At 35.7% G+C, this 26,909-nt stretch overlaps 1 protein-coding gene across 3 annotated transcripts in view; it reads left to right on the forward strand.

Annotated features, from left to right (window-relative positions):
* Positions 1-26,909, forward strand: part of Exoc5 (exocyst complex component 5) — a 71,247-nt gene that overhangs the window by 41,059 nt on the left and 3,279 nt on the right. For all 3 annotated transcript variants that reach the window (XM_008839525.2, XM_029566654.1, XM_029566655.1), the window contains 5 exons: positions 13,351-13,459; positions 17,464-17,584; positions 19,527-19,613; positions 26,193-26,301; positions 26,476-26,691. In XM_008839525.2, the coding sequence (XP_008837747.1) occupies positions 13,351-13,459; positions 17,464-17,584; positions 19,527-19,613; positions 26,193-26,301; positions 26,476-26,691 (642 nt within the window). The remainder of the gene's footprint in view (positions 1-13,350; positions 13,460-17,463; positions 17,585-19,526; positions 19,614-26,192; positions 26,302-26,475; positions 26,692-26,909) is intronic.

The following is a 26,909-nucleotide window of genomic DNA, read 5'->3' on the forward strand; positions in this document are numbered from 1 at the left end:
TTCTAATTGGCTTACTGAGTGTTTCACTTCCTTCTTCATTTCAGCCTGAGTATTCTTCAATATTTCTAACTCTTTTCTGAATTCATTCAAAAGTTTATCCCTATCTTCCTTCAGTTCTTTGATTTATTTTTGTGTGTGTTCTTTAAATTCACTGAGTTCTTTTATCATGTTTATAATTGTTCTTTTGAGTTCCATGTCCTGCATTATCTCTAGGGGCTTCTCATTGTACTCCTGTAGAGTACTATTGGTATTTTGTGCGGATATGTTATTTAGGTTTTTCATGTCACTATTTTTTCTCTGTGATTTTGACGTGAATTTCTTTTGTAGTTTCTGAAGGTTCTTGTGTGAGACTCAGGCCTTCAAGTTTAGGTCTGCTTCTTTTTGTGAACTCTATGTGTCTTTGTGGTTTACTTTTTGGGCATGAAAAGCTGGTTCATCTAAGCTTCCGGTTCTCTTGATTTTATATTGGAGTGGCCAGATTGCTTTTGTCTTCAGGAGTTCCCACAGAGGCCCAATTCAGGTGAGGGTCAGATGTTTTCAGGCTTTCTCCTAAGGTCTGGATCCCTCCAGGAACAATTTTGGCGTCAGGAATTTGGGGGTTGGACTGGCCTGGGAGCCTTTCCACGAAAGATGCTGGTCTAGGGCAGCTGGTGACCTTGCCACCGAGAGAACGAAAGGCAGATGGGCTGGGAAAAGGCCCCAAGGCCTCCTGGGGACTGTACTGAGGAGCTGTGTTGGTCTGGATGCAGAGGATCAGGAAGAGGAAAGGTCAGCCCCACCGTCCCAGAAAGAGGCTGGCCGGTGTGCAGGCCCAGAGAAGCAGAGGGAGCTGAGGGCAAGGCCAGGCCCAGAAGCAGTGCTTCTGGGGCCCAAAGAAGGTACTCTGTTGGTCTGGATGAAAAGGATCAGGGAGCAGTATTGGTTCCCCAGGTTTCTGGGGCCCCAAGACAAGGAATGGGGCAGGGCCCCAACTCAGAGGAGAAATCAGCATTGGAGATGGGAGGATGAATGAGGCTGGGGGAGTCAAGGCGTGGAGGGCGCAGTGGACTTACCCTGGAGAGAGGCCTGCAGGTAGGAGAGAGGCCTGCTGAGGGTCCTGCAGGCCCAGGGAAGCAGAGGGAGGGTGTATTCTTAACATTTTTATTGAAGATCATTTGACTGTAGGATTGTGAGTATACTTCAAGCCTTGTCTGTTTCATTGGTCAGTATCATACTGTTATGATTACTAAAGCTTTGTATTACACTTTGAAGTCAGGAAGTATAATACCTTTCAAATTTTATTTATTTTTATTTTATGTGTATGAGTGTTTTGCCTGCATGTTTGTAAGTGCACTTGTGTGTGTAATGCCTGCAGAAACCAAAAATGGGTGCCAAATTCCCTGGAACTAGAGTTAAGGATGGGTTGTGAGCAGCCAGTGCTCTTAACCACTGAGTCATCTCTCCAACCTCTCCCCCCACACTATATGAATTAACAGAATTTTTTTTTCCTAGTTCTGTAGAGAATGTCATTGATATTTTGATAGGGATAGTATTGAATCTTTGGATTCGTTAGGGTAGTGTGTTGAATCATCTTCCATTCTTGGAATAAATTCTACTTGGTCATCATGAATAATTTTTTTTAATTTTGTTGATTATTTTTATTTATTTATTTACTTTTTGGTGGGGGGTGGTGTTTGTTTGATTGTTTTTTTGATAGGTTCTCCCTAGTCCCAGCCTATCTGGAACTCATTATGTAGACCAGCTGGTCTTGATCTCACAGAGATCTACCTGCCTCAGCCTCCTAAGGCCTGGGATTAAAAGTATGTGCCACCACGCCTGGCCTATTATTTTTATTTTATGTGTATGAGTTTATTGCCTGCTTGTATGTAAGTGCACCTGTGTCATACAGTGCCCACAGAAGGTAGAAGAGGGTCAGATCCCCTAGAATCAGAGTTATGAATGATTGTTAGCCACCATGTGGGTGCTGGGAACCAAATCAGGGCCTTCTGTAAGAGCAGCCAGTGCTCTTAACCACTGATCCATCTCTCCAGCCCCCATCATGAATAATCTTTTGATATACTGTTGGATTATATTTGCTAATATTTTGTTGATGATTTTTGTTTATGTGTTCATCAGGGATATAGACCTAAACTTTTTTCTGTTTTTTTTGTCTAGCTTTGGTATCAAAGTAATGATGGCCTCAGAATGTTTCCAAGAATTCTTCAGTTTGGGGGAATCATTTTAGAATAATTGGTATTCATTCTTTTTTAAATGTTTGGTAGAATTCAGCAGTGAAGCCATCTGTTTCTACGCTTTTCGTTGATAGGAGATATTTTAGTATTACTTTAATCTTATTACTCATTCTTTGTTATTAATTTATTCTTTGACAGTTTCATACATGTATATAATACATCTTTCTTGTCACACGTACCCCCATCCTCTCTTATCCCCACCCCAACTCTCCCCAACAAGTCCTCATCTCACTATCATTTTGTTTTGTACCGTGATCCACTGAATTTAATCAGGGCTGCCCACATGGGTGTGGACCACTAAAGACAATGTGCTCCACCACTGAAGACAATGACTCCCCCTTTTTTCCCCAGCATCCATCCACTGCCAGTAGCTCTCCAGGAGTGGCTAGGCCCCTGAACCTCTTCCCTGTCCATGACTGAATGTTGGTAGGCCTAGCCCTAATCAGGCAGTCATAGCTACTGTGAGTTCATGGGTGCAATGGCTGTGTTATGGCCAGAAGACAGCATTTCATGGCTCTCCTCCCTAACATCCAGCTGTTAAATTCTTTATGGCCCATCTGTAATGTTTCCTGAGTCTTGGAAGGGGTGATATGGGTGTCCCATTAAGGACTGAGAACTCAGCAATCACTTAATCCCAGCACTTAAACCCAACCTCAGGTGTCTGTGTTAACCAACATTGTCTGCAAAAAGAAGCTTCCTCTGACCCAGACTTGGGGCAGCACTAATGTACACATATAAATGTAAGTGTTTTAGGAGGCAGTTTGATGACATACCTGTGTAGAAAAACAGAAGCAATAGGTTATCCCCCTAGGGACTATGATCTCTCCAGCCACTGATCTTTGATAAGTCCACAGTACCAGGCATGAACTCCCTTCTGTGGAACAGGCCCCAGATACAATCAGAAAGCAGTTGATTACCTCCATAGCAGTCATACTGCTATTGTACCAACTTATTACTCATTCTTTTAAAAAGATTTTGATTTTATGTGTATGAGTATTTTTCTTACATGTATGCTTGTGCATGTATGCCTGGTGCCCATGGAGGATAGAGGAGGGATTGAAGCCCCAGAAAGTAGAGTTAAAGACAGTTGTGGGGCTACTTTTGGATGTTGGAAACGGAACTCAGGTCCTCCGCAAGAGCAAGTGCTCTTTAACTGCTGAGTCATCTCTCCTTGTTTTTTTTTTGGTCTTTTTGAGACAGGGTCTCCCTGTAGCCCCAGCTGTCCTAGAACTCACTATGTAGACCAGGCTGTCCATGAAATCACAGAGATCCGCCTGCCTCTGCCTACCAAGTGCTGAGATTAAAGGTGTGCGCCACCACGCCCAGCCTCTCCTCCATTTTTTGACCTCTTTAGGTTTTCTTTTTTCTTTTTTAAGATTTATTTTATTTTTAATTAGATGCATATGTCTGTATGTAGGTTTGTGCACATGAGTGTGGGTGGCCATGTAAGACAGAAAAGTGCATAAGGTCCCATGAAACTGGAAATACAGGTAGTTGTTAGGCACCTGACATGGGTGCTGTGAACTTAACTCCAGTCCTCTGCAAGAACAGTACATTCTCTTAACCACTAAATCATCTCTTCAGCCCCAGGGTTTTCTGTTTCTTCATGAAAAGATATATGTGTTCATGAATTTATTTCTTTCTAGATTATTAAATTTGTTGGCATGTCTTTGTTCATAATAATCTGTAATTGTCCTTTATATTTGTATGGTGTCCATTATAATGTATACTTTTTTCATCTCTGCCTATGTGTAATTTCTTTTTCTCATAGTCTTTTTTACATTGGTGTTTATTGCTATATACTTCCTTTTGTACTGCTTCTGCTTTATCCATTAGGTATTGGTTTGTTTTATTTCCATTATTGTGCATCTCAAAAAAATTCTAAATTTCCGGGACTGGAGAGATTGCTCAGCAGTTAAGAACACTGGTTGTTCTTGCAGAAGACTCAGGTTCGAATCCCAGCACCCACATGGCAGCTAACAACTGTTGGTAACTCCAGTTCCAGGGGATCCGATGGCCTCTTCTGTCCTCTGGGCATTGCATGACATGGGTGCACTTACCTACAATGTAGGCAATACACTCATACACATGAAGTAAAAATAAAAATAATAAAATATTTTAAAAGTTTTAAAATTTCCATTATTGATCTTTATTGGTGATTCTGAAGTCAGCTGTTTAATTTCCATGTATTTATATAATTTTCAAAGTTTTTCTTACAACTAATTTGTTTTAGTTCATACTTAGAAAAGTCACTCAACTTTTTAGAATTTGTTCATCTGTTTTGTGGTTTACCATGTAATCCATAATGAAGAGTGTTCCACTTGTTGAGAATATGTATTCTGTAGATTTGGTGAGAATGTTCTCTGACTGTTGGCCTAGGATACAATTTAATTCTGATATTTCTTTATTAGCTAATTTATCCTTTGGTGACTAATCTGTCCATTGTTGGAAGTGGAGTATTAAAAACCTTCTCGGTGACTTGCTATAACTGTATTGGATACTGTTACTGTGTTGGAGCTTATCTATCCCTTTAAGACTATTAATATTTGCTTTATGTATTTAAGTGCCTTAATATTAGATATGTATATGTTTTCTAGTGTTGTCTTTTTGAGACAGGGTCTCTTTTGCAGAATTAGCTCCATCATTATATAATGACTTATCCTTGAATTTTTTCCCCATTTTATACATTTTATTTTTTATTAGCATTTTTTTAAAGCCATGGTTACATTGAAAACCTTGACTCTTTAACTGCCACAATTTAAAGTCTATTTTATCTGATCTAAATATGAGTACTCCTGTTTTCTTTTGGATTCCATTTGCATGAAGTAATATCCTTTCCTTTTCCTTTACTATATAGTCTGTATTTGTCCTTAGAAGTGAAATACATTTTTTGGTTGTTGTTTTTTGTTTTTATTTTTGTAAGTAGTATGTAGTTGTGTCTTACTTTTTAAAACCAACTCAGTCACTCAGTTGGAGAATTGAATCCATTTACATTTAAGGTAATTATTAATAGGTAAGGTCTTACTACCATCATTTTGTTGCTTGTTTTCTTGGGTTTTTTTTTTTTTTTTTAATAGCTTCGTTCTTCCTCTTTTGATTTATCTACTAGTATGTTTTGATTACTTACTATTTTTGATATGTCTATTAGTAGATCTCTGCTTCATAATTATAATGAGGCTTAAACATCTCTCAATTAAAATAAGCTATTTTTTTAAACAGCTTCTCTTTCAATGGGGTACAAAAGAAAGAATGATATAAAACCTCTTTGCTGGTACTCTATTCCTTTCCTCATTTTGAATATTTTTGATGTCTGATTTCCCATTTAATGTAGTAATTATTACTTTTATTTTTAGATTTCATACTGATATAAATGGTTTATGCACCATGTTTATAGTGTTTGAATTTGTGTAGTTACTCTTCAGTGAGTTTTGTACCTTTGTTTTCTTTAAAACGTCTGCTTTCAGTTTTCTGTCTTGAGAGATCACACATATTGGTCACTTTGGGTGGTTTCTGGTGCCTTATTTTATTCATTAGGTGAGTTGGTGCATCCCTGAAAACTCTGGATGCTTGTTGCCATACAATAGTGTTTGTATATTGAAAATTTAAGTATTTATTACAGTCATGGTAATCTTTGTTTATACTCGTTCTTCCAGAATAATCTATTTTCTAATTTGCTGAGACTAGTCACTACCACTATTTCACTAGATGGCCACGTAAGTCTAGATTTTTCCAAAAGTCTGTAGTTGGTTAGCTGTCATTTTTTTCAACACTAGAGGGTGCCTTAAACCCAAAGAATTATTGTCACAAATTTCATTTTTCAACTTATATCATAGCCCAGTACCAAAACAAGACAAAAATATTAGGAAGCTCTTAAAAAGGTGATCTGTTTTTGCTGTTTCTAGCAGATCTCTGTCTGGAGCCAGAGTGAGCCCAAATGCCATATTGACAGTTACCTGTGACCAGGTTCTACAGGATCTTTGCCTAGCACTTTAGAACCTTGCTATGGGAAGTTTGGTCTTTGCCTCCAAAGGAGCAACTTGTACCTACCTTTATCTTCTTTCTCCAAATGAATAGTTATTTTCTGTCTGTGTTGTCTAGTGTTACGGATGAGTAGCATTGATAATCTGGCAGTTGTTATAGATACTGTAAGGCAGGTCTTACTCAAAGCTTATAACCCTTCAAAAGCAACACAACATGGATAAGACAGGCCCACACAGTTGTGCTCTGCTCAGTCTGTTTGTAGTTCGAGACCTCTGCAGCTGGCTGGAGGTGAATATGTCTTGCACACTCAAGACATATTCCACCTGGAGTTTCCACCTGGCGCTAGGACAGATTTAAAGGTTCCATCTATGGGCACTGGCCTCAAGAAAGGGGCTAATGAGTTCTGCTTTGTGTTAGATTTTTCCATGGTAGGCCTGGTACTCAGTTCCAAGGAAAACTTCGGTGCTTAATTTCTCATCCTTCTCTAACAGATAGTCTTTTGTTCACACTGTTGTTTCAGGTTGGCAGTAGCATCGTGGAAATAATTCCTTAGTTGCCATCACTGACTCTAAGCCGAATTGCACCTGAGGCTTACAGCTCATAGCTAAAAGACCTGGTATAGTCCTAGAGGTTTATTCAAGGCCTAAGCTACAGCTGGTAGTTGTGTGGGCCTGAGCATGTGTGTTTGTGGAGGTTGCAGGTTTTTGCTTGACTCTAAGGCTGGTTCAGAGGCTCCATCCATAGGCACTGGCCTAGGGCATTGTGGTGGGGCTTTTCCTGATACTGAATTTCATACCATGTTCTCGTCACTAGTCTAAACTCTGAATTCTATTTAGTAACTTATTTAATCACTATAAAAACCTGTGAGATTATTCCTACAGTTTTATAGATAGGAAAAACTGAGAGATAACAGCTCTTAAATACTGGAATTAAGATTAATTGAAGAAATCTTAGTATTTTATTTATATTGGTTTTATGTATGTATTTTGAAGGTCAATAAATTTAGCATACATATAAATATAAATAATAGAAAACAAAATGATATGCATATTTAACAAAAATGTAAGTTACCTATTAATAGGAAAATATAATCAGAGAAATAACATAAGTTTTCATTAACCTGGCATAAATTAAATGTGAAGTCACTTAGTTGGGGCTGGAGAGATGGCTCAGTGGTTAAGAGCACTGGCTACTCTTGCAGAGGACCCAAGTTTCATTCCCAGCACCCAGACGGTGGCTAACAGTCTGCAACTCTAGTTCCAGGGGATCCGATGTCCCCTTCTGACCTCTGAGGGTACACTTATATACATGCAGGCAATACACTCATATATAAAAAGTAAATAAAATATTAAAATAAAAGAAATATGGTATCGCACATGTTGGCAACAGAGGAGGGTAAAAGGAATTTTCACGTATTGCTAATGACATTGAAAATTGATGGCACATAGGAGGTCCTAGGTTCAATCCATCCAGTACTGCCAAGAGAAAATTAAAAGACTGGGTATGGTAGCACATGCCTTTAATCCCAAGCACTCAGGAGGCAGAGGCAGGTAAGACCAAGGCCAGCCTGGTCTATATAGTGCGTTCTAGGCCAGCTGTCGCTACCGGGAGACCCTATGTCAAAAAAAAAAAAAAAAAAACAAAAAAAAGAAAATTTTTATAGTTACTTCGAAGAATAATTTGTCAATTTTTTAAAAATGTCTTTATTTATATGTGATATGTCTTATGCCACCACAGCATTTTTATTATGACAAGAAGAAACGAGAGGAAAACTCCAAAAGAGAGAAATTAAATAACTAGCATTGTTCATACACAAGGAAACGATAACAATTTAGATGAGTCAACTAAAGTTACATATATCAACATGAATAAGTCTCAAAAATACTTGGCAATGATACGAAACAGTCAAAGAGTTTTTCTTTTTAAGAAATAGCTAAACTAATATAGTGTGCAGTGCTAGCTTATGCTTTTAGCTGCCATTTTCCTAATGAAATGATGATTTCACCCTGAGCATCTTTTCATGTAATTGCCATTTGTCGTACTCTTAATGTTTTTATGCATTTTAAAAATCAGGTTGTCTTTTTTTTAAAAAAATTGAGAGTTCTATAATCTGATTACAGTTTGTTTATTAGATACATATTTGCACTTTTTTCTTTCACTCTGTGACTGACTTGTCTACTTAATCTTAGCTTTCTCTGATGGTTCAAAGGATAGAAGTTCTTAAGTTTGATAAAATGCAATTTAATATTTTTGTTATGAATGACATTTCCCTTGTTGGAGAAGAATCTTGGTGAAATTAAAAGTTATAAAGATTGCCCAGTGTTGAGTCAATTTATGAATATTGTATAATTGTATGAGAAGTGCATAGTTTTTAAAAATTATTTTAAATTATGTTTATATGTGTGTACCTCATGGGGGCAGGGTATGTGTACATGAGTGCAGGTACCTACAGAAGCCAGAGGTGTTGGATCCCCTCATGAGTTACAGGTGGTTGTGAACCATTCCACATGGGTACTGGGATCTGAACATAGGTCCTCTGCAAGAGCAGTATATGCTCTTAACTACTGAGCAATCTCTCTAGCCTCTATAGTTCATATTTTTACACTTAAGTGTCTCTTTGTTTTACCATTAGAAAGACTGTTCTCCACTCAGTTGCTTTTTCACCCTGATAAAAAAGCAGTTGACTTCTTATTTAAAGTTTGTTTCTAATCTCTATTCTGTTGCATCTATCTTCATGCCAGCACTGTGCTATTTTAGTTGCTGTGACATTGTAGGCCTGAATCAAGTAGTATAAGTCCTTTAGCATTTCCATATAGACCATTTTGTATTTCATACAACTCTCCTAACAGCTTATCATTTTCTTGAGGGGGAAAGTCTGATTTTGATTGGGATGAGAGTGAATCTATAATTCTATGTGGAACCAAGTGATATATTATAATATAAAGATATTTTCATCTGGGTTGTTGGTCCATGCTTTTTATCTAGGAAGAGGAAGGCTAAGGCAGGACTGTATGAGTTCAAGGCCAGTCAGGCTACATTGTGAACTCCAGGCCAATCCGGAGTACAAAGTGAGACTCTGTCTCAAAAAACAAAAAATTTTAAAAAACTTAGTTTGACTTCATTTTAGTATGTAGAAATACAACAGCCTATTTTTATATGTTGACCTTTATGTGTTGTGCAACCTAAACTTTTTAATTCTAATAGTTTCTTTTAAAAAAATATATTTCACTCGATCTTTTATATAGACTATTAACACTGTTTGGCCACAAAGACAGTTTTACTTGTTCCTTTTCAATTTAGATGCCTTTCATTTTATTATTTAGTCTTGTTGCCCTGGCCAGACTTGCAGTACAGTATGAAGTAGAAGTGCAGTGAACAAGTACCGTCGTTATGCCTGATCTTTGCTATAAAGTGCTGTTAATGTAATGCTAATGATAGGTTTTTCATAGATACTTTTAGATTGAAGAAGGTCTTTTGTGATAGTTTATTAAAGTGTCTATAAAGATTAGGTGTTGGATCCTAGCACTTGGGCAGTGGAGTTAGGACGATCAGGAATTTAGGGTTGTCCTCCTTCACATAAAAATTTGAATTGCTGGGTGAGGTGGCGTATGCCTTTAGGGGAGGCAGAGGCAGGTGGATCTTTGTGAGTTCAAGGCCAGCCTGGTCTACATAGTGAGTTCAGGTTAGCTGGGACTTCAGGGAGACCCTGTCTCAAAAAGACCAAAAAAAAAAAAAAAAAAAAAAGAGTTTGAAGGCAGCCTAGGTAACATGAGACCCTGTCACAAACAAAATTAAAAAAAATTGTTAGGTTTTGTTAAATACTTTTATTGTATTGATGAGTCATATTGACTGGTTTTTCAAACGTTAGCCTTACATTCCTTTGATAAACTCTAGTTGATCATCCCTTGCTATTTTCCTATTGTCCTATTTATATATTGTTGGGTATGTTCGCTAAATTTAAAAAATAATTGCCACATTTGTTTATTTAAGGGTGTGTGTGTGTGTGTGTGTATGTGTGTGTACACACACGCACGTGTGATGTGTGTTGGCGATTAGAGGAAAACTTAAGGGAATTGGTTCTCTGCTTCTGCCATGTGGGTCCCAGAGATTGAACTTAGGTTTGGCATCAGGTGTCTTTACCTTCCGAGCCATCTCCTGACCCATGTTTGCTACATTTGTTAAATATATTTGCACTGGTGTTTATGAGGGGTATTGGCCTTTAATGCCTTTGTCTTGTTTTAATATCAGGGTAATGTTCCCCTCATAGGATGAATTTGAAAGTATACATACCTCCAACCTTTTGATTTTGGGGGGAAATTAATGGGTTCATTGATATTATTTGCCTTAAATGTTTGCTGTAATTCACCAGCAAAGTTATTTGGGGCTGCAGTTTTCTTTTTGAGGATTTTTAATTAAAAGTTAAATGTATATATATTGTATATAGAGCTATTTGGGTAATCTAATTTCAGGTGATCTTTAGGTTTTTTTGTAGCTTTTAGAGTCTTACATTTCACAGAAGTTGTATTTATTGGAATAAAGTTATTTGTGATATTTTTCTGGCTGTCCTTTCTGTATTTCTGGAAAACTTCCTTTTTAATGTAGTAATAACTACCTTTTAAATTCCCAGTATCAGTAATTTGTTTCATGTTTTTTTCTGGATGAATCTTGGTAGAGATGTATTTACCATTTTTTTTCCTAAGAATCACTTTTGGGTTTTGTTAGTTATTATTTTTCTGTTTTGATTTCTTTGATTTCTTTATTTTTCTTCAGTTTTTTTTAGGTGTCATTTGCCCCTTTTCTAGTAATAACTACCTTTTAAATTCCCAGTATCAGTAATTTGTTTCATGTTTTTTTCTGGATGAATCTTGGTAGAGATGTATTTACCATTTTTTTTCCTAAGAATCACTTTTGGGTTTTGTTAGTTATTATTTTTCTGTTTTGATTTCTTTGATTTCTTTATTTTTCTTCAGTTTTTTTTAGGTGTCATTTGCCCCTTTTCCCTTTTCTAATTTTTGTTTTTTTTTTTCAGGTAGAAACTGAGTTTATTGACCTTTTCCAGTGTATGCATTTAGTAATAAATTCTTCTTTAAATTTTTTTTGAAATATTTCTTTAGCTGCATCCTAAAATTTTTGGTATGTTGGAGTTTATTTTAATTCAGTTTAGAATATTTTAAAATTACTCTGATTTTTTTCTTACCGTAAAGGTGATTGAGAAGTATGTTATGTTGTTTGGTTACCAAATACATGGAGACTTACTAGATGTCTTTCTGTTAATGATTTCTGTTTGGTCTGTGGATGTTCTTTGGATGATGTGAATCCTTTTATTGAGATGATTTTAGTACAGGGTATGGTCCATTTGGGGAAAATCTTTCTTTATACTTGAGAAGAGTATGTATCTTGATGCTGTTGGCTGATATACTCTAAATGTCAGGTCCCACTGATAATGTTGTTGATGCTTTCTATATTTTTATTGGTTTTCTGTTTACCTCTTCTGTTATGCAGAAAGTTTAGGGTGTGAACAGTAAGAAGGTAAGAACTTAAGTTTAGTATTTATGGTTTGTGGTGAACATGAGAGCAACTGCTGAGCACCCAGGAAGAAAGGAGAAGAAACTGAGCATTAGGATCAAGTGATTGATAAGGAGTAAAGGCTGGAGTAGTTACTGAGAACTTGGGAACCAAATTAGTATGTATTATCAGTGGGGGTTTAAAGTGCTGTTTGGAGTTCCTCATAAATTGTTTTACTGTCACATCATTACATTAGGGTTGAATAAACTTATTCTAAAAATCCAGAACTTTGAGTGCTGGAGAGATGGCTCAGTGGTTAAGAGCACTGACTGCTTGTGCAGAGGACCTGGGTTTGATTCCTAGCACCCACATGGAGAATGACAGTTGTCTGTAACTCCAGTTCCGGGGCAATCTGACGCCCTCTTCCGACCTCCACGGGCGTTGGATGGACGGGTTGCATCTACCTACATGCAGGCAATACACTCATACACATTAAAAAAAAAAAAAAAAAAGAAAGAAAAAAAATCCAGAATTGTTTATGCTCCAAAATCCAACATTCTTGGTCACAAATATGTCACTGTTGAAAGTTCTACTTCTGATAGAGGGTCCAGTCAAAATGCAGGCACATTAAAAATATTGTATAAAATTGTCTTTAAACTGTAAAATATATATGAAATGTGGGTGAATTTCATGTTTAGATTTAAGTCCTACTTCCAATATACTTCATTATGTGTTTGCAAATATTTCAAATAGTCCAAAAATCCCCCAAATCCAAACATTTCTAGACCCAAGTGTTTTGGATAATTCTCATCTTGTAGTAACTGTTACCCTGAGAGGCCACATGAATGGATTCTGTGAATAGTTTTGACAAAGGCAGAAAATAATTTATAAATAATGTAGAATCAGTTAAATGACATAGTTTTCTTTTTAAGAAGGATTCATTTTCTCAGCATAACTACTAACAATTCTTTTATTAGTTTAGCAACAGCCTCAAAACAAAAATTCTGAGCTTAGTTTATAACAAATACTGTTACAAACAGTATTTTTTGCTCTATTTTCTATTTTTCGTATTTTATTTTGACCTTAAAACTAAAAATGAAGTAATGTTACACCATCTTACATATGAAGAAATTGAGACTTGAGGTTAAATAACGTTTTGAAGGCTTGTTCCACCTGGACATGATGAGGTAGAATTTGATCTTCTTATAGTTTATGGTGTATTCATTATTTGATTTCATATTCTGATCCTGCAATAAAGAATCCTTTTTGTTCTGAGTTTTATTAGAATTTATTAGAATTTGGGAGCTAGTGGCTCTCAAATTTCTTTGACTATGATCTCTACAATTAGAAATTGACTTTACATGTTAGTGAAGTATGCACATAATATGTGTGTGTGTATTTCTTGAAAGTATAGTTGAACTCATGGATTACAATCTAACTTTGGAAAGCATTGCTCTACATCAGAAGATTATAGACCAATACAGAGCATTGAAATTGTGTGGGGTAGTGAGAAGTGAACAGTTACTTATTTATTATCTGAAATTGTGTTTTATACAAAATGGATTGCTTTCTTAAAAGTTGGCTTTTAAAAATGTAGACTTGAGGGTGATACTGTTTTTGCTTATTTTTAAAGCTATCTGATCCTTCTGATTTACCAAGGAATGCCTTTAAAATTTTTACCATTCTTGTGGAATTTTTATGTATTGAGCATATTGATTATGCATTAGAAACAGGACTTGCTGGTAAGTATATTTCTATCATATTTTATGTTAAATTCCTTTGATCCTGCTTGGCTAAAGCATGTGAATAATGTTTTATATATGATTTATATGTGTTAAATTCAGTTCAGCGCAATAAATTTTGAGCTTCTATACTATAAGAACTTACAGGGTGCTGAAACCTACACAGAGGTCTAAGTCTCTCATTGTTTGCATCCGGCAAATAAGGTCATTACTCCATCATCAATTACAGTGTATGGCAGGGTATAGTACAGTGCTCTGTGCTTTAAAACGTCAAGGAGCAGACATGGACATAAGACTAATTCTGGCTGGGAAGTTGAGTAATGAATTTTAGAAAGGAAAATATTCAAAAATCTGTAAAGGAATAAATTTATATTAAAAATTGGAGGGGCTTGCTTTGGAGGACTAACTGTATCTTCCCTGAGCTCTGGTTTCATTAATCTAGTTGCTGACTTGACCTTGCTACCTGTTTAGTGGGTATCTCAAATTTAACATATCATAACTTAAACACTTGAGCCAGGCATGGTGGTTCATGTCTCTAATCCAAACTCAGGAGACAGGAAGATGGATCACTAATGAGTTTGAGGTCAGCCTAGACTACATAGTGATTTCCTGGCAACCCGAGCAACCGAGTGAGAGCCTGTCTCAAAATAATAAAACAAAAAAAATCTCTATCTTCCTCCAAAACTGTTCTTCTCCTAGGTCCTTAGAGATATTGCTGTTTACCAGTGGTTCAAGCCCCAAACCTAGAAGTTGCATTAATTCTTCCCCTTTTTTCAATGCTGATAGCCAGTCCATTAGCAAACACTCAATATACTTCCACATAAAATTGACCTGCTTTTCTCCACCTCTGCTGATGCCACCCTAATTTAAACACTGCCATCTTCTAGCTGGTCTCTCTATCCATTCTTGTCTTTCCAAGTTATGTAATAGCCAGTTTAATATTACTTCCTTGTTTAAGACCCTTTAGTCACTTCCTTGGGTAGGGAAGGGAGTTAAAAACAAACTCCTTAGAAAAGTGTGATTTTGGGGATTTGCTTCTTCAGGGTTCATTGCTGTGCTGCATTTTCCCACATAGTCCCTGTCAATCTGCTCCTCATTCTTTTTCTATTAGGCCTTTTGTGCTTGATATTTTCCTATCTCATAAACCTTTTCCCTCAGCTTCTCACATTTGGCTTGTCAGCCTTTCTGGCCACCTTCACAGAGAGACCTTTGCTAATTACCCTAGCTAAAGTAGGGCTCCTATCATAGCCTAGTTATCCTTTATCTCATTATTGAATTTACTTTTTATAATCTCATCACAGTGAAGTTTTTATTTGTTAATGTCTGTCTCCCCTCATCAGAATTCATTATTTAACATGTACTTTTTACATGTCTATTCCTGAACTCATGGAGTTCATATTGTAGAAACAACAGACAAATGATTAGAAAGTACAGTGAAGAAAAGTAACACTGGGCAAGAGAATACTAATGGGGAGGCAGAGTAAAGGATTTATGGGCAGAAAGCTTTTTTTGTTTCTTTTTAAAAATTTGTAGTGTTGTGTGGGTGTATGTATGCATGTGCGCATATGTGGAGGCCAGAGGACAACTTGCAGGAGTTGGTTCTCTCCTTCCACCATGTTTGTTCCAGGGACCGAACTCAGGTGGTCAGGCTTGGCAGCAAGCACCTTTATCCACTGAGCCATCTCTCCAGCCCCCAAAAGCTTTTAATAAAAGGGTAGTCAGAGAAGGGCTCTGAGAAGATACTTGACCAGAGAGCTGAATGAAGTGGTGAGTAAACCAAGTATTTGGAGTAAGAGTATTCTAAGTAGACAACAGCATATAAGGTCTTAAGGGTAGGAATCTTGATTTTTTTTTTTCCCAGCATTATACTCTACCATCTAGAAAGTAGATATATGCTCAGAAAATCTTCATTGGCTTTGTAAAACATTATTCTTATTCTAGAAAGCTTCAAACAGTAAAACAAATTTAGCCATAAATCAGTCACTTTGGCTTAACTCTGGATTTTTATATGCAACAATCTAGATAGTATTTTTTAGATTTAATTATAGCAGATACTTGACATCAAATATTTAACCCATGCCATTTGCAAATACTTAATGTAATTTGTATTGGGATTATAACTTAAATCTTCAAAGATGTGATAATTAGAGAAGATAATGAATAAGGGTTGGTGAAATGGCTCAGCAGTAAAGGCACTTGCCGCCAAGACTGATGCCCAATCTAGTGGTGGAAGGAGAGAACTCACTCTCAAAAGCTGTCCTCTGGCCTCCACATACATCTCTCTCTCTCTCTCTCTCTCTCTCTCTCTCTCTCTCTCTCTCTCTCATACACACACACACACAATAATAATACAGTGAGGTTTTTTTGTTTTTGTTTTTAAGACAATGCCACAAGTAGTGGCACATGCTTTTAGCCCCAGCATTTGGTAGGCAGAAGCAGTCAGATCTCTTTGAGTTCAAGAGGGGGCTACACAGTGAGACTCTGCTTCAAAAACACAAATAAATAAATAAATAAAATGAAAAATAAAATTAATTTTAAAAACTTAAAGATAATGAATAAAAAAGTAATGTGAATTTAAATCTCATATGAAGGATTTGTTGTTTAGCTTGTATGGAAACCTATGGTCTTCATTTTAATAGCAGTCTTCTGAACTTGTAAAGGCTTAGAAAAAATTTCATTTAGAAAAGGAACATTCCTCATATTCATAATTACTTTCCATGTACCTAGTTAGTACTCATAGTTCTTCCTAATGATCGCATAAAATTTGTCAACCACATATAAGGTTACCTTATCCTATTATTATTTATTTTGCATCTTTTCAGGGTTTGAGTAATAATAAATGTTGCAGTAGCATTGTTGAGTATAAATTCTCTTTATTTGAATTATTTCCTTAGGTAAAAATCCCAAGTCAAAGCATGTTTATACATATTTTGAAATAATTTTCCTTACCCATAACATTATTTTAAAATTTATTTTAATGTAACTTTTTTCCTAAAAGGTTTGTTCCCTACCAATTTATACTGATTTTGGCCTATATATGTGCACCAGTTTTTCTATATATTATTGAACAGTCTTTTAAAATCTTAATACTTTAGTAGGTAGATACGTGTGACAATATTTTTTATGTTAATATGCTTAGCATTTTCTACATGTGTTTCACTTTTTTGTATTTATGTTTGTGTTGGCACTTTCAAATTTCCTGCCAATTGATTTTGTCTTTTGTGAAGAAGTAATACCTTGTTTTCCTTTTGTAAAGTTGAAAAGATACCATCTTATAAAGAACTCTTAAGTAGTTAGGTTACATGTTTTCATTAGCTATGAATATTTTTCTTAGTCTGCTGTTTTCATTTTGGCTAGAAGCTCAAACATCGAGAGCTGAAAAGAGGGCAATTAGCTTAGAGTTAAACTGATTATTCTTTATGAAAAGGAAGAAACTGAAATCCAGAGAAGATTTTAGGTTTTTTGACATCTTTGTCTTTTTGGTGTCAGAATGTGGAATGGTTTGATTATCATACAGAATATTAGGAGATACATCTCTGAGGTGGTGAGGAGATTTGAGTATTTTTGAGGAAAGAGTGGAGTATGTGGTGAGTGAAACATGTAAGTTGGCAGTAGTGTATATAGGATAGAGGATAAAATTTGAACTGGAAGACCAATAGGAAAATTATTTTAAATGTTGTCAGAGATAGACCTGGTTATAAGGAAAGTGGTTGAAGTATATGTATGGGACATATGACTCATTGGGTATCAGAGTGTTGGGAAAAGGAAGGAGAAAGTGGTTTATTAATGTATTTTCTAGTTTATCTAAACAAATCATGAAGGTGGTTAAAATTTGAGCGTAGAAGTAGCTTTGGATGAATTTTATTAAACTGTTAACAAGGCTTCATTTTCTTCTATAGAGTCATTGCTGATTTAATAGCAGTTACTTTTATTCATGTACGTATAAAAATATTCTTTTCCTTTTGCCCAGTTTCTTCTTATTTATCTATGCCTTCCAATTTTAGGAATTCCGTCTTCAGATTCTAGGAATGCAAATCTCTATTTTTTGGATGTTGTACAACAGGCCAATACTATTTTTCATCTTTTTGACAAACAGTTTAATGATCACCTTATGCCACTAATAAGGTTAGTTATATTGTCATATTTTCATTGATAGTTCAATGAGTATTATATTTTTATTATTTTTTAAAAAAACAATACATGTTCATGAAAACATCAAACAAGACAGGTATGAAATAAAAGTCCTTTTCTTTCTTCCTTGAATTCTTGTTTTCTCTTCATACTGTGCTGTTAATTTTAGTGTATTTGAAAAGATTTAATTGTCGTAAAGCAAAACTTGACATCTAATGTGAAAAGAACCCCCACTAGCTTAGTGCAGCTCAGCAAATTTGTATCCTTCAGAAGACCAAACAGACACCAGGTTTGGTGATTATTTTTGTGCTAGGGCATACCCTAGCTACTCAGGAAGCTAAGGCAAGTTTGGTCTTGGGTTTGAAGCCAGTATAGGGAACAGTGAGTTCAAGGCAAGTTTGGACAACTTAGACCCTGTCTCAAAAGTTAATTTTATTTTTTTTTTAAATAATTGAGGATGTAGCACAGTGGTAGAATTTGCTTTAGCATCTGTAAGGCCATGGGCTCAATCCTCAGTACCACACACACACTCTTACTTGTTACAATATAAAAACCTACAAAAAGCATCAGTGAGCATATTTTGTTAAGGCATTGAGATTTGGTTCATATTAATTTATATGGACTTTTATAGCATTTAAGAATTAAATGAGATGATATATATGTGAACATGCCGTATAGAATTGTTTCTTTAGCACTATTATTGATGAGGGAAAATACTCAATGAATGATAAAATTTGACAGTTTGTTATAAAGTGTTATAATATGTCTGGACCAGATAAAAACCCCAAAGATCACTTGTGATTCCTGAATCACACTTTGAAAGGGAATTGACTGTTTTGCTCTGTAGCCTAGGTGGGGATTAAAGACATGAGAGCCACTAAGCCCAGCTTAGGAAGCTCACTTTACTTTCAAGAGCTGTTGTGCCATGTAGAAGAGAATTTATGTGGCTTTCAGTGTTGCTTATTTCTTAATATTTTGGGTAATTTGGACACTTTGGTAGGGTTTAGAAGACAAGCAAGGTTGTTAGGTTTTGTGTGTTTTTTAAAAATTAGGAAAGGAGCTGGAGAGATGGCTCAGCAGTTAAGAACATTGGTTACTCTTGCAGAGGACTGGAGTTTGTTTCCAGAACCCACATGGTGGCTAACAACCATCTATAACTCCAGTTCCAGGGGGATCTGACACCCTCTTCTGACCTCCATGGGCATTGCACACGTCACAGGTGCATATATGTGTGTGTGTGTGTGTGTGTGTGTGTGTGTGTGTGTGTGTGTGTACACGCACACATATGTATATATGCAGTCAGTGCACTCATACACATTAAATAAAATACTTTAAAAATTAGGAAAGCTAAATTAACTGGATTGACCTTCCACATTTCCATTAGTATGATTTACTATCTTAGGAGTTTGGTAATACCTGTGGCTTTTCTTGCTATTATACTAGATACTTAGGTGCAAAATTAGTTCTAAAACATCAAAACTACATGATTCTATTAAGTGATATCTCCTCATCAATCAGAATAGCAATTTTAAGTCTTCTTTTAATGAGTTAATTGTTCTAGTGTGAATGAATTGGGCCATTAATGTACATAATAATTGTAAGTAATGTCTTATTTTGTTATTATTATTATTATTATTATTATTATTTTGGCCTTTTTTGAGACAGGGTCTCCCAGTAGCCCCAGCTGGCCTGGAACTTACTATATAGACCCAGCTGTGCCTTGAACTCACAAAGATCCCCCTGCCTCTGCTTCCAGAGTGCTGGGACTAAAGGCATGTGTCACCACACCCATGACTTATTTTGTAACGATTGGATTTGTGAGCAAATTAAAATAATGGGCATTAGAATGTGTTCATAACTATTGTGTACTATGATGTGCATATCCGAAACTTAGAAATTAGGCTATTAATGTGATTTTCTCTTTAATATGCAATAGCTCCTCTCCCAAGTTATCTGAATGTCTTCAGAAGAAAAAAGAGATAATTGAGCAAATGGAGATGAAATTGGATACCGGCATTGATAGGCAAGTTACTGTTTGTTTTCTCTTGCATTTAAATAAATTTTACAAACACATGTGCATAGTAGCATGAACATAGTTTTTAGAGAAGAAAGAATATCTTAATTTCACCATCTTGCTATAAATTTGATATTTTTGCACTTTGATGTCATTCTTAATAAACATTGTTTTTATGGAATCCCCAAGGATTTTTTAATTCCTGTAAAACATTTAGTTTAGATGTACTTTGAAATCAAACTAAGTTAGGAACCTCCTTTTTTTTTTTCTCTTTTTGAGACAGGGTTTCCCTGTAGTCCCAGCTGACCTGAACTCACTATGTAGACCAGGCTGGCCTTGAACTCACAAAGATCCGCCTGCCTCTGCCTCCCAAGTGCGGGGATTAAAGAACCTCTTTTTAAGCCCCCCTCCTCCACACTATACAAATACAAGCTATAAACTGCTTTTAAAAATGGTATATATTGAGACTGGAGAGATGACTCAGCAGTTAAGAACATTGGCTGCTTTTGCAGTAGACCTGGATTCAGTTCCCAGCACCCACATTTGGCTAACAACCATCTGTAATTCAAGTTCCTGAGAATCTGACGCCCTTTTCTGGCTTCCGTAGGCACAGTACATGGGTGCACTTACATACATGCAGGCAAAATATTCATATGTATAAAATATGAATACATTTTTAAAAAATGGTATTTTAGGGCATGGTTTATAGCTCAGTGATCGAGAACTTGCTTAGCATGTGGGAGGCCCTGGGTTCAATCTCTAGGACTGCTGGAAAAACAGCAAAAATGTTATAAGTATTATATTTCCATTTATCATGAAGTAATTTCTGTTAAGTGAATTTAAAAAAGCTTTTTATAATGTTTACTGACAGTAATTACTGACCAGGTCTCTGTTTTGAGAGGATGGTGTTTTTATATTAATTGATGGTTATTATAGCTACGAGTTATCGAGCATTTGCTAAGTATCAGACACATGACAAGGATCTTTATCAGTATCGTTTCATGTATTAGGTAGGAACTGCTTTTTTCTTTTTATAGATGAGGAGATGGAGAGTTAAAGAAATTAAGTGACTTTGCTCAAGATTATACAATTAAATGATGGTAGACCTGGAATTCTTAACTCTAAAGTCTATCCTAATAAGGTTTGGGTATATCTTTTTATTTACTACCATTCTTTCTCTTCTATTAGGGAAAGTATATTTTTGTTTGATTTTTGTTATATATTAATAAAATGATTTTTTGTAAAGGGTACTTGCAGTTTGGATTTAGTAACAGTTCCCAAGATTTTGAAAGAAAGCATAGTTGAATGCAGAGTTTTGACAGTGCCGTTTAACAGGTGGTCTAGGTGTAATTTATGAAGGTGTATATCAGTTTGCTTCACTGGCAATAAATTCACCTTCACTTGATCTTTGCACTGAAGTTGAGTTACCTATGGCTTGTAATTGTAGAAGAGTCTCCTGACAAATGTATTTAAAAGAATTCTAAAATCAAGTCTCCTCACTTTGCTTGTTTAGTTTTTCCAACTTGTGTGCATAATTGACAAAAATTATACATTTAAGGTATACAGTATCTTTGAGTATATGTACACTTTATGAAATGATTGCCCCTATAAAGCTAACATAAAACTTTGCCATCACCATAGTTGACATTTTTCTTCTTGTAAGAACACATAAGATCTCTCAGCAAATTTAGAGATGAGTATATTAATTATAGTCACGTGTACATTATGTTTACAGAATTTATTCTTCAAAACTGAAATTTTGGTTCCTTTGACTAGCCTCTCTCACTGTTTCTTCTACTACCTCTTCTCCCCAGCCCTTGCCAACCACCATTCTATCATTTGCCTCTCTGAGTATGACTTTTAGAGTTCATAGTGAGATCAAGGTTTTTAAAAAAATTTATTTAGCTTATTTCATATAGCTTAATTTCCTCTAGTTCACCCACGTTGTCACAAGATTTCCTTTTTTATATATGTCTGTGTGTATACATACACATATTTCCAATAGTGAGTTTTCTGGATTACATAATAGTTTTATTAAGTTTTTGAGGACTCTGTATATGGTTTTTTTGTAATAGCTGAGTCAGTTTACATTCCCAGCATGAGTATACAAGAGTTCTCTTTCTCTACAACCTAGCCAAGCTTCTTTCTTATCTTTTAAATAGCCATCTTGACAGGAGTTGAAGTAGCATCTTGTGTTTTTTAATTTGTAGTTCCCTGAAAAGTAGTGATAGCCAGGTGTGGTGCACACCTCTAATCCCAGCACTTGGGAGGCAGACTAGCCTGGTCTACCTAGCAAGTTCCAGGTCAGCTGGGTCTACAGGGAGACCCTGTCTTAAAGAGAATAATAATATTCAGGACCTTTTTATATATCTGTTGGGTATTTTTTGTTTGATTTTTCTATTGAGTGTATTTTACTTTTTTAATATATTATGTGTATGAATCCTTATGAGGGTATCATTTACAAATATTTTCTGCTATACTGGAGGCTGCATCTTCACCTTCTTATTTTCTTCTATTCTGTAAACTGCTTTTTTACTTTGTTAGCTTTTTCTTTTCCTGAGTAGAAGCTGTATAATTTGTTTTTAAATATTATTTATTATTTTTATCTTATGTGTATGAGCACATTGCCTGCGTATATGTAAGCACACCTGTGTTGTACAATGCCTGCAGAAGCCAGAAGAGGGCACTGGATCCCCTGGAAGTGGAGTTACAGATGATTGTTAGCCACCATGTGGGTGCTGGGAGCCAAACCCAGGTCCTCTGCAAGAGCAGCCAGTGCTTTTAACCTCTGAGCCATCTCTCCAGCCTGCTTTTCTGGTTTTTTTGGGGGGTGGGGGGTGGTTTTTGTAAAGACAGGGACTTCCTGTAGCACCAGCAGGACTGGAACTCACTATGTAGACCAGGCTGGCCTTGATTTCACAAAGATCACCTCCCTCTTGAGTGCTGAGATAAAGGTGTGCACCTGGCTAGTTTGATGTACTTTGATTTATATAACTTTGCTTTTGAGTCCTGAGATTCCGAAGTCATATCAAAAACAAAATGTGCCACTATTTGACAAAGAGCCTTCCTTCCTTATTGTGTTTTCTTGGCACCCTTGTCAAAGCTTGTGGCTGATAAATGCATGGATTTGTCCCTGGGCTCTGTTCTATTCCATCTGTCATATTTTTTGTTAGTATCATACTGTTTAATCATTCATGTATAATGTATTTTGCAGTCAGGAAATGTGATGCCTCTAGTTGTCCTTGCTCAACTTTGCTTTAACTATTCAGGATCTTTTTGTGATTCAAATGAATGTTATATTTCTGTTTTTAAAAAGCTCTTGAAATTTTGGCGGGGAATACAGTGAAGCTCTATAGCACTTTGGGTAGTTAATATTGTTATATGAACTTCCGATCCATGAATCCAGTGTTAATTTACTTGTTTATCACATCTTTAATTCTTTTCAGCAGTGTTTGTTTTTTAGTTTTCATTGTACAAATCCTTTACTTCCTTGGTTAATTTCTGAAGCATTCTATTCTTTTTGGTGCTATTATAAATGAAATTTTCATTATTTTTCTAGATAATTTACTGTACAAAACAATTTATTTCTGTGTGTTGATTTTATATTTTGTAATTTTACTGAATTCACGTACTCACTTTAAATGTTTCTTTTTTAAAGATTTCTTTCCATTTGTTGTGTCTGCGCCCATCCCTGAGCATGTGAGTTTGTATTGCAGTATCTGTGGAGGCCAATAGAGGGCATCAGATTCCCTGGAGCTGGAGTTAGAGGTGGTTGTGAAGTGCCAAACTTGGCTCTTCTGGATGCACAAAGCACTTAAAAAAATAAATAAATAAAGAATAACAAGGGGCTGGAGAGATGGTTCAGCAGTTAAGAGCACTGGCTGCTCTTGCACAGGACCCAGGTTCGCTTCCCAGCACCCACATGACAGCTACAAACCATCCTTAACTCCAGTTTCAGGGTCCAAAGCCCTCTTCTGACCTCTGTGGCATTGCATGACATGGGTGCACTCACATACATGTAGGCAATACACCCATACACATAAAATAAAAATAACAAAATATTTTTTAAAAATGAGTCTTTCTGAAGGAAACAGTATATTGAAAAAAGAAATAACAATCTGAATGTTACTAACAACAAAAATAAATCTAAAAAGCTTCGTTCAGTTACATAGTATGCAGGAAGCACTATTAACAGCTGAGCTACCTCTCCAGCCTCTCTGATAGTTTCTAAGTGACACCTTTGCAGTTTTCTAATAGGATCTTGTCACCTGTAGAGATGACATCTCCCTTTCCAGTTCAGATGCATTTCCTTTTTTCTAGCCTAATTGCTCTGACTTCGTGTGCTATTTTTGTGTAAGAGGGGGCAACTTTGTCTTGTTTCTGAACTAGAGAAAAAGCTTTTAGCTTTTTACTGTTGAGCATGATATTGGCCATGAGCTTATCATATGTGACCTGCATTATATTAGGGCAGATTCCTTCTATTAATTGGTTGAGAACTTTTATCATGAAAGATATTGTTTTTCCAAATGCTCTTGCTGTATCTCTTCAAATGATCGTAAGATTTTTTTTTTTTTACCAACTTCATTATGCTGATTTGGTCCATCATGCATATTGATTTACCTATGATGAATCATATTTGCATCTCAAGGATAAATCCTGCTTGATCATGGTATATGATCCTTTCAATGTGCTACTGAATTTAGTATGCTAGTTTTTTTCTTTATATTTTAGCTTTTGCACATTATATGTGAATATAAAGTATACATTACATATATAGTACTTAATGTATACATTTTATGTATACACACACACACACATATATATATATATATATATAATGATGGCTTACATCTAAGTTTACTACTAATACTGGTCTGTAATTTTCTTATAGTGTCCTTGTCTGACTGTGGTGTTGTTTGAAATATTTCCCCTTCTGTATTGTGAAGAATTTGAGAAAGATTGCTAATTCCTCCTTAAGTATTAGGTAGCATTCAACAGTAAATATTAAGGAAATTCAAGACATCTGTCCTGGACATTTCTTTGTTGAGAGGTTTTTGATTTCCTGTAACATTTTTCTTGTTATTACTCTGTTAATATTTTCTAATTTGTTCCTCATTCAGTTTGAGTGGGATGTGATTTCTAGGAATTTTTCCTTTTCTTTTGGTTATCCAATGTTTTGATGTATAATATTTTGGTTTTAGTCGGGACCATATTAGATTATAAATAGAACATTTAATATTTTACTGTTTACGTAGATTATGTATAAGTATTACATCTAAGAAAAGTGTTTAGTTTTCTAGCCAAATCCCATACATTAATTTGTTTTTTTCTTCCGTTAGTTCAAAAATCATTTTGGGGACATGCAGAAGCTTTCAAAAGCATATGAAGTATATATGTCCTGACTGTCTTAATAAATTGGACTATTTATTTTCACCTTTCTGTATAAGCTTTAATCTCAAGTTCTTTTCAGTAGTTACTATATTAAAGGCATAGAGGTCAGTGTCGTTCTCTCAAATGTGACTTTGAGTACAGGCTCAGCATTCACTTAACATCCTTGCAGATATTTTCAAACCAGTATTCCTCTATTGAGCCAGAACTCCTTTGTCTTTGAAGTTCGTATCTTTCTTTTTTTATTTCTGTCATCTTTCAATTTTTTTATATTAATGCTGTGCATTTATTCAGGATTTAGGCATCTGTCTCACAGTTTTTCTTTTAAGTCAGGATTTTTCACATGCACGTACATAAACCGTTCATTTTATTGGTTATTTTCACTTAACTACTCCCATGTTTCACCAGGCCATGGTATCATTGATGAGAAAAACCTTGAACCTACATGGCCCATTCTGTACCTATAACTTGCTGTTTTTCAGATGTCTTAATTTTCCATACACTTGATTTCTGACTTCAACAAGACTTCTATCCTTTAATGCCTCTATGTCAATCTGCTCTCCTTTCATAACTTGATGTCATTGCTATTGTGTTTTATAATTGTATGGTTGTTCTCTTGAATTATTAATATGTACTTAACCTAAAATTCATTCTCTTCAACCACAACTGTGTTGCGGACCCCAAACTCTGGGTTAGTGCAGTTTCGTTTATTCACATAAACAAAGTGACTGCTTACTATTGGACAGTATCATATAACTAGATATTATTGGTACCTTATAAATCTGTTTGCTATTTCTCAGGTGGATTTTTAGTCCCACTTGCCCATCTTCCTGATTGTCCTTAAACTATGGGACTCATGCTCCTACCAACCGCTTTTCCAAACCATGGCCATTCTTATGCCCTCTGTCTTCCTACCTTCTTATATATTCTTTTTGTATGCTTTGCCTTGGAAGATCCTTAGTTATGAAGGAAATAAATTAGTGATGAGTTTCTAAGATCTTTCAACAGTAGAAGATGATAAAATCAGGAGCTTTTTTTTATATCGAGTAATAGAATTGACCTTTTTTCTAAAATTTGAAGTTCGCTAATAGCAAAGTAGTTTTGTGGTGATATGAAACTAAATTTTAACTTCATTTAGTATAATACAAAGGTAAACTTAAGTAAGTTAAAGTTATATATACTGTGTTCTCAATTCTCTAGGACATTGAATTGCATGATTGGACAGATGAAGCACATCTTGGCTGCAGAACAAAAGAAAACAGATTTTAAACCAGAAGATGAAAACAATGTTTTGATTCAGTATACTAATGTGAGTGATGCTATTCAATTTGCTAATAAAATTATCTCCATTGTTAATACTTTAACACTTTCATCAGTGCACCTAATTGTGCCCTAGGTTTATAACTTAGAAATTGAGAAGCTGTATTTTTTTTTCTAAGCTGATACATATATCTGTATAATAAGTATAGAAAAACTTTTACAGGCCTGTGTAAAAGTCTGTGCTTATGTAAGAAAACAAGTTGAGAAGATTAAAAATTCCATGGATGGGAAAAATGTGGACACAGTTTTGATGGAACTTGGAGTACGTTTTCATCGGCTTATTTATGAGCATCTTCAACAATATTCCTATGGTTATATGGGTGGCATGTTAGCAATTTGCGATGTAGCTGAATATAGAAAATGTGCCAAAGACTTCAAGGTATGTATAAACATATCAACTGTGCAAGTAAGATCAGCCACACAGGTCATACCGTTAAAAATATATACCAACTAAGCTGGGTGTGGTGGCGCATGCCTTTAATCCCAGCACTCAGGAGGCAGAGGCAGGTGGATCTCTGAGTTCAAGGCCAGCCTGGTCTACGTAGTAGTAAGTTCCAGGCCAGCTGGGGATACAGGGAGACCCTGTCTCAAAAAGAC

This window comes from Nannospalax galili, unplaced genomic scaffold, assembly GCF_000622305.1.
Source record: "Nannospalax galili isolate Female #2095 unplaced genomic scaffold, S.galili_v1.0 scaffold336, whole genome shotgun sequence".
In the NCBI taxonomy this organism is placed as follows: domain Eukaryota; kingdom Metazoa; phylum Chordata; class Mammalia; order Rodentia; family Spalacidae; genus Nannospalax; species Nannospalax galili.